Genomic DNA, 8,541 nt, shown 5'->3' with positions numbered 1-8,541 from the left:
CTATAAAAGAAGACACTTGTTCCACAATAAAGGGTTCCGATTTTATACCTGAAGACTGATGTTGCCTGGTTCTTTGGGTACAAGGATGCAATAATCTCTAGTTCTGCCTGGAGATATTGCCTGTGATATGCTGGGGCTTGTCATCCGGAAGGAGAAGTCACTTTTGGCAGAGTCAGTCCGTCACAGGGGCAAACCTCCACCTGCTGCAAAACTACAACTCCCAGCATGCACTTTGGCTGTCCCTGATTTCTGGGGGTTGTAGTTATTTGGAGGGTTAGTAAGAAGTAGGGAAAATATTATGACAGCAGGATCATAGCAGGACAATAGGCAAGTCTGGCCCCGCCCATGAGGATCCAGAAAGTAACAAACAAGTCGTGAGACAAGACACAGAGGAAATTAAAATAAATTTATTTTAAAAAAACAAAAAAACATTTGAGTGTTGAGTCCGGATTCCGACGGATCTTGAGGTTCTTTCTCCTGTGAACATTTGCCGTCCCTCTTGTTTATTATTTAGAGAACATGGGTCGGTTGTTGCGAGCGTCAGATTTCAAGTATTCGCTAAGTTTAGGGCGGGAGCTAATACGATCAATGTATGCGGTCAGGAGGGGGAATGAGGAAAGGCATGCTGGGAAAACATGGAGGTGCCAGTGCAGAAGGTCCAGGAGGTTGTAGTCCGCATAGGAGATCTGTAGGGAGAAGACGCAGCAGTCAGTGTGGTGTCCCAGCATCGGGGGGTGTCCTGTGGCTTCAGACTGTTTCGGGCAGACCTGCAGCACCGGTGTGGGGCCATTGAGACACTGATTGTTATATTAACTATGTTTCAGCACTTTACCAAGAATTTATATATTTCTGTAATTATTTTGTAGTAGTTATCCTCATGTATGTTATTTATGTGTTACTGTGCCTTTAAGCAGATGAGCAGTGAACCCCATGTGACCCTGCCTGCCAAACCCCTAAATTCTCCCCCATATAGTGTAGTGGGGGAGGAGTTGCCTGAGTTCAGTTCACAGTTGAGTCTGAGAACAGACCAGTCTGCAGGTTTCCTGGCCATCTAGGAGTAGGTAACCCTGACTGCAGGGACCTAAGGGGTTAAGGACGAGGATAGGTAGCAGCCCTCCCATTTTCCCTTGGGTAGGAGGGGGTAAGGTGGGTACGCCCAGGGGATATATTAAGCCACCCCTCCCCTGGCTGCTTCCTTTTGGAACTCACCGGCATCTGTGTGAAGTTGTGTCCGCAGAATCGCTGACGAGATATTATGGGATGTGCTCCAGGTGCTGGCGGATCCGGGCGCCCTTTCGCGGCTGCTGGCCAATCTGGGCGGCCCTGCTGCAGCGGCTGCATCTCCTGTCCCTGTAGTTATGGAGCCGTCTGGCTCTGCTATCGCTGGGGGAGGTCGCTGTACCTCCCGGCTGTCATGTCCTCCTGCCCTCCTCAGCCCTCCCAGGACTTCTGCTGGTGGGAGGAGGGGACACACGGCTGTGCACTCTGCCTCTCACTCTGTCTGTTCTGGGCCTGCTGCGGCCGCGGTCCGGGACTTGGCCTCTCCCCTTCCGGGTCACTTGACCTTGGTCCCCACGCGTGCGGCACAGCCACATGCGGTACTTCCCCGTACTGCTGTGCTAACCCATAATACAGTGAACATGGGTGCCACCCTCACAGGCTTCCTCCTCTGCAGAGGAGATCCCCAACACCCCTCCTATTATTGTGGCTGCCCCTAGTGTTCCCCAAAGGGGTCCTTCTTTGCCCCTGCAGCCCTCCCCCCCCCCCCCCCGTCCATGGGGAGTCACACACAGAGGATCTCCCCCCCCCAGTCTGTGTCCCAATCCCCCTTGCTTTTTGGAGTCACTGCCTGACTGCATTTCCCGTATGTCTGCATTTCCCGCAGATCCCGGTCCTCCCGCTGGCGGACACTAGTGATGAGCGGCATAGGCCATATTAGAATTCGCAATATTTCACGAATATATGGACAAATATTCGTCATAAATTCGCAAAATTCACATATTCGTGTCCTTTTTTTTTTTTTACTATGCACCATAAAATTTGCATGCACAATATCGTGTGATAAAAGAGCTAAAAGAAGGCAGGGATCAATATGCGTGAAAATTCGCACATGCGAATATTTGCATATTCGAATTTTCGGGCGCCCGCCAGTCAGACACAGTAACTCGTATTGGAGGCTTGTTTACACCATAAGCTGGAAGCAGGGAGGGATGATCACTGCGATGTGTACTGTGAAAAATAAATTTTGAATATTCGTAATTGCGAATATTTAGCGCTATCTTCGCAATATTCACAATAAATATGCGATATTCACAATAAATATTCGCATTGCGAATATTCGTGCCCAACAATAGCGGACACCATCGTCCTTCAGTGAGAGTTCCTTGAGCTCCGTGAGCGGCGATCCTGCAGGCGTGAGAGGCGACTATATCATTTCAGGTCATCCAGGAGGCGTTCCCGTGGGGGCAGTCGGCCCTGCATGGTTTCGGATGTCGGGTGTCTCCAGTTAGGGTGGGCATCCACAAGGAGACCTTTTTTGTGGTATTACCCCTTTGGGTGTATATGTCGAGAAAGCAATTAAAGAGAAGATTTGGGGTAATCAGTATGTCGAATTGTGGTCGCTGGTGTCGGTTGACCAGCATACTATAGATAAGGAGTGTAGGCCCCATACTGAAAAATCTTTTCCCATGAAACCCCGGGCCAAGACTATGGGAAATTGGTTGCAAGCGTTTGCGGTTTTGGGGTGTATCATGGGTGAGAAGTGTCCGGAGCATTTTGTGTACATGGATTCTGTGTATAATGCTTAAAAGGCACATGGGGGGGTACTGCTTGGTGGCGGTACGATGAAGAATTTCATCGCCGTCTGGTGTTGCAGCCTGAGGTGGGTTGGGGTGTTAAGTCGACCGATGTGTGGTTGCGGTTGATGATGGCTGGACAATCCGGAGTGTTCGGGCCAGCGGCCGTGCGCAGACCCGGGGCCCGTTGGTTGTACAATGAAGGGCATTGTAAATTTCTCAGCTTGTGTGAATACAAGCACGAGTGTTCCTGTGGCGGAGGACATGCAGCGGTGCGCTGTCCGCGGGCACCAAAGCAGTCCATCGGCTGAGAGGAAGGACCCCGGTGAACGTGGCCGTGATGGGTCCATGGTTAGACCAGTACCCCAATAGGGAGGATGCTGCGGTTTTGTCTAATGGTTTTAGGTTTGGTTTTTTCATACCGTTTGTTTTAGGAAATTTTGTTTCGACTTATCCAGACAATTTAAAATCAGTCAGGGAACATCCTGAGGTGTTGCGGGATAAAATTGGTAAGGAGGTTGCCTTGGGACATTTTATGGGTCCTTTTGTTTCCCCTTCTTTTTCAAACTTGCGGGTGTCTCCGCTTGGCGTTGTGCCAAAAAAGGAGGTGGGGAAGTTTCGTCTTACTCATTACCTTCCTCGGAGAATTATGGTATTCTGAAGGAGGGTGCCTCTGTTTCTTATGTATCGTTTGACAGGGCAGTGGCTCTGGTTAGGGGGGCTGGTGAATTGGCCTTGATGGCTAAGTCCAATATTGAGTCTGCGTTTCGCTTGTTGCCGGATTGTCATGACCTGTTACGATGTCGTGTGGATGGTCAGTTTTATAATGATGTGTGTTTGCCCATGGGTTGTTGCATTTCGTATCACTACTTCAAAATTTTCAATACATTTTTGGAGTTGGTGGTGCACTTCGAGACGGTCAGTGTTTCTATCATCCACTACTTGGACGATTTTTTGTTTGTTGTCCCAGCGGGGTCCTCCAGGTGTCAGTTTTTGTTGGATTCTTCCTTTGTCTGCTGAGAAGATAGAAGGTCCTTCTACTGTTATTTCATTTTTGGGCATAGAGATTGACTTGGTGAATATGGTTTTTCGTCTGCCGGCTGAAAAGCTGGAGAGTTTGCTTTTATTGGTGGAGAATTTTTGCAGAGTGCGCAAGGTTACGCTTCGGCAAATGCATGTTTTGTTGGGTCATCTGTTTTTTGCCTGTAGGGGGATGCCTATGGGTCGGATAATTTCTAGGAGGTTGTCTTTGGCCACAGAAGGCGTGTCTTTGCCTGGACATCATATTCGCATTTCCAGTCAAATTCGTTCGGACGTTTTGGTGTGGAGGGTGTTTTTGAGGTGGTACATTTGGCACACTTTTTGGCCGGCTGCTGAGTTGTCGAATGTTGAGCTCCAATTGTTTACGGATGTGGCTGGATTCTGTGGTTTTGGGGCTTTTTGGGGTGAATGGTGCACGGAGGAGGTGTGGCCTTCAGAGTGGACGGATCGTGGTTTGCCCCGTAATCTTACATTTCTTGAACTATTATTATGGGGGGTTATGGGGGGGTTCATTTTAAGAATCAGTGTTGTGCATTGTATTAATGGTTTGTCCTCGTCCTCTCTTCCGGTATTGTCTCTGATCCGGCATTTGGTCCAACGTTTTTTGGAGTTGAATATTTGGTTCAGATCTCGCCATTTGCCAATGTTAGTGCTGATGCTTTTTCCCATTTTCAGTTTCAGGAGTTTCGGCGACTGTTGGAGGCAACGTTGGAGGGACTCCCCTGCCCCTGTTGGTTTGGGGATTGGTGACTGACGCCTGATGCCTTTGGTCGAATCTTCGGGTCGGACATGGTTAGCAATGGTGGTTGGTGGTTTGTGGGCGTGATGTGGCTGGTAGTGTTGCTGACCGTTGGTCTGTTACAGTCGATTACTTGCTAATGTTTCTGCTGTGGTTGCGCGGCAGCGCTTGGAAGTGGTGAGTTTTCATTTCAGGTTGTTGGTTTGTGAGGATGTGACTTAGAGGTTTTTGATCCAACAGGCTTTGAAAGGTTGGCAGCGCACGCACGTGCGGCGGGAGACTCGTAGACTGGTTTCCTACTCCTTGTTGGCATCTTTGTTGTGGTCCACGGGGCCTTTTGAATCTGTTCTTTATTCTGCAGCCCTTTGCATTGTATTTTTGGTGCATTGCGGATGTTTGAGCTGGTCCCAGTGTCAAAGACAGGTACTGGTGGTTTATTATTAGAGGACGTTGCGTGTTCTAACGGGGTTTTACAGCTGCGTATACAGCAATCTAAGATGGATCAGGTGGGGCAAGGTGCCTGGGTGCGCTTGCAGGCGGTGGATTGGGAGGCATGCCCCATTCTGGCTGTTGCAGAATTTTTGAAGGTAAGGGAGTCTGGGGCGCATTTTTTCGCCTTTGATGCTGGGTTTGGTACACTCTCATTCCGCATTGGCGCTGCTACTGAGGCTTCGCGGGTGGGCCTTTCGGTGGCTACTATTCAGCGCATTGGGCACTGGAGCTCGGATTGCTATGCAGGTTATGTGCATCCGGATCTGTTGTTCTAACTTTATTTCTTTTTCAGATCCTTTGATGGCCACGGTGTTTTTCCTGGGACATGCCTATTTTCACCGGGCGGTGCAGAGAGTGGATTGTCGGCCCGGTTGTAGATCCCTGGGTTGTGGTAATATCGCCGCACATTGGCGTGGCATTCTGGGTATGAGGTGGCCCTGGATTCTGATGGAAGCGGTTGAAATTGCCAGGATGGTCCATTCTGGTGTGATACTGGTCGTGCAAACTGGTGGTAATGACTTTTGTTATTCCAGAATTCTGTACCTAATCACCGTGATAAAGGCTGATGTGGAACGGCTTTCGTTTTTTTTTCTCTGAGCTTGTCTTGGTGTGGTCCAAGATAGTGCCGCGGGTCATCAGGCAAGCTGCCCGCAATGCTGAAGCTATTGAGTGGTCTCGCCGTTTCGTAAATTCAAGGATGGCTCGGTTTGTGAGATCTGAGGGCAGGGTGGTGGTCCGTCAATGGGAGCTGGAGGGTGACAACAGGCGGTTTATGATACAGGATGGGGTCCACCTCAACGAGATTGGGCTGGACATATTTCTGTCGGGCTTGCAAGATGTTCTGAAGCAAGCGCCTCCTCGGTGGCGGTCGGAGCACCGTGTAGGGGTACACGGGCTCCTCATTGGCCGGGAGAATGATGACCTGGAAGATAAAGGGCCGATGGCAGAGATGCCCATCAGGGACCCGATGGCAGGCATACCGTTTCAGCTGAAGTAGTAGGTTGATTTACATTTTTAGGATGTTCAGGTTAACTGCAATGCAGTTGTTATGCGGTTATTTATATATTGTTGTTTATAATAAATAAGCTGTGACCACCACCCAGCCCAGTTAAAATGGATTTACTTGTTTTGTCATTATTCAGATAGAAAAGGGGGAGGGCATATGGTTATGGGGATAAAAGGGGTGTGTTCTATGTAGTCTGAGCCTCAGTGTGGTCCAGGTGTGCTGTGTGTTGTAAGTTGTGAGTTGTAAGTTGTGTGTTGTGTGTTGTAAGTTGCATGTGGAGAAGCTCTAAGGGAAGGCCCAGATCAAATCTACTTCATCCGGTCATTCTGCAAGGATCACCCGCGCGGTAGTATTCATGCCCTGGTGGAGAAGGCTACAGGACCTTGACAGAACCCTACCTACCTCCCAACTCCCTCCTCCGCCACACTTCCTCCCCCCCCACGACATCTCCCCATTACCCCGAACCCTGTCTCTCCCCCCCCCCCCCCCCTTGCGGGCGCCGACACCCCTCCCCCTCTATGTAATAATAAGCGGATTATTTTACCTTCTCTCCCACCACATATTTGGTTCCATTATCGTTCTGGGAAAGAATCTTCTCAAATGGAGACAAGTGATTGGGAAGATCCTTCTCGTACTTCTCTTTACCCGTCTCCTGCAAGATACAATTTATTCTAAAGCAAATTATCCTCCTCCCTCCAGACTCCTCTGTCTTCCTGCCTCCAGACTCTACTGCCCTCCTCTCTCCAGATTCTTCTGCCCTCCTCCCTCCAGACTCCTCTGCCCTCCTCCCTCCAGACTCCTCTTTCCTCCTCCCTCCAGACTCCTCTTTCCTCCTCCCTCCAGACTCCTCTGCCCTCCTCCCTCCAGACTCTTCTGCCCTCCTCCCTCCAGACTCTTCTGCCCTCCTCCCTCCAGACTCTTCTGCCCTCCTCCCTCCAGACTCCTCTGCCCTACTCCAGACTCTTCTGCCCTCCTCCCTCCAGACTCTCCTGCCCCCCTCCCTCCAGACTCTTCTGCTCTCCTCCCTCCAGACTCTTCTGCCCTCCTCCCTCAAGACTCCTCTGCCCTCCCCCCTCCAGACTCCTCTGTCAGTTTTTCTGACTGAACCCAAGTGATGGCCAATCTTCCTTTCCCCGACCTCTGCCATCAGGGCAGGAGCCCCCATATACACATTATATAGCTTTAATTACAATTAAATATACATTATTCATTATACGTACAAACTCATAGAAATACATTCGGATGAATTTAACCCTTAGGTCCTCCACTCCATCGTTCACCATGTCAATGAGCGCGCTCTCCTCATTACTGCACCCCACGATACCTGAGGTGACATCAGACAGAACAGGACAAATAGAAATAATAGGATCATTTAGGATTTTTGATTTTTTTTGAATCAGGTGAAAGGTTAGAGATCTACAATCTGTAGGGTGTGAGGACAAGACAAAGTAAGTATAAAAGTCATATCTACTATAGAAACACACAACACTCACCATATTTACGGCCGAGGTATCTCAGGATGCTGTTACTCTGGTACAGAACAAAGTCTCCATCTTTAAACCGTGGCAGCTGACCGAAAAGCTGGAGGAGATCCCAAAGATAAATAATGAGTTAACTGTATAGACTGTATACAATCAGCTCCTGGGCTCCCCCTAGGGGTGGCTGCAGCCAGTCAGGATTTTATAATTTACTCTATGTCCATACAGGGGATTTATTGCTCTGACCACAATAAAGATATTAAAAAAATATCATCATAGAACATTCTATCTGTATAAGTGAAAAATCAGCCTAAATCCCTGTCTTGTAATCCTCCAGATGTCTGAAGTGCATGATGGGAGATGGAATTTTGCAACAGCTGAAGAGTAAAGTAAAGTATCAGCCAGACAGAGACCACCAGACAATCACTGCCATCTAATCCACCAAGGTCAGTCCGACCCAGCAGGACAGGAGGTGGACACCATCATTGTCCCCAACCACAACATGGACTAGGAGGGGAATCAGGGTTATTCCAGTCCGGCTCAGACCAGCACAGTGTGCACATCTAAACGGTTTTAGGTCTGGATTTTGCTGGAACGACATCTCCTAGCCCAGGTCCTCTGAGGCATTCACACATCTAGGCCAATCACATCTGTTTCTGTTCCTGTCCAGGCAATGGGGATAAAGTGCATCAAGCCTTTAAGAAGAAGCTATTTGTGTTCATCACAGAGGATAAGGCTGTACAAGGGCCCCTCTACACTATACACTTTAGTGGCCTATGGTCAGGATTAGTGCTGGGCAGTTGCCTGGTCATTTTACGTTTTCCTGTGTACGTCCCTACAGGTATCATGTTGGAAATCAGAGTTGTGCGATTAGAAGTTTACATAAGCCGACCTGCGAAGATCCTCATCCGTAGAGACCAAGCTTATTGGACTGAGATAATCTGTATCACATCTACATTTCCATCCATGAACAGTCACATCTTCCTGCAT

General features: G+C 49.0%; 1 protein-coding gene across 1 annotated transcript; it reads right to left on the bottom strand.

The window, feature by feature from the left end:
* Positions 1–396: 396 nt before the first annotated feature.
* LOC130282166 (glutathione S-transferase P 1-like) lies at positions 397–8,541 on the bottom strand. The gene is made up of 5 exons (XM_056530137.1): positions 8,434–8,541; positions 7,567–7,654; positions 7,294–7,397; positions 6,618–6,725; positions 397–686 (listed from the first exon to the last, which is right to left on the bottom strand). The coding sequence occupies exons 1-5, from the start codon at positions 8,539–8,541 to the stop codon at positions 507–509; spliced, it is 588 nt and encodes a 195-aa protein (XP_056386112.1). The 3' UTR covers positions 397–506.

Source organism: Hyla sarda, chromosome 7 (assembly GCF_029499605.1).
Source record: "Hyla sarda isolate aHylSar1 chromosome 7, aHylSar1.hap1, whole genome shotgun sequence".
Classification (NCBI taxonomy): Eukaryota; Metazoa; Chordata; class Amphibia; order Anura; family Hylidae; genus Hyla; species Hyla sarda.
Note: the sequence above shows the minus strand (reverse complement) of the source record. Positions and strands in the feature narration are given on the sequence as shown.

Bases quoted from the DNA above. Each gene is read 5' to 3' on its own strand.
- LOC130282166 (XM_056530137.1), bottom strand. From the start codon at position 8,541: ATGCAGGAAGATGTGACTGTTCATGGATGGAAATGTAGATGTGATACA. The intron at 7,655-8,433 runs GTAAACTTCTAA...GATCTCCTCCAG, and splicing joins ATCTTCGCAGGTCGGCTTAT to CTTTTCGGTCAGCTGCCACG. The intron at 7,398-7,566 runs GTGAGTGTTGTG...ATGTCACCTCAG, and splicing joins ATACCTCGGCCGTAAATATG to GTATCGTGGGGTGCAGTAAT.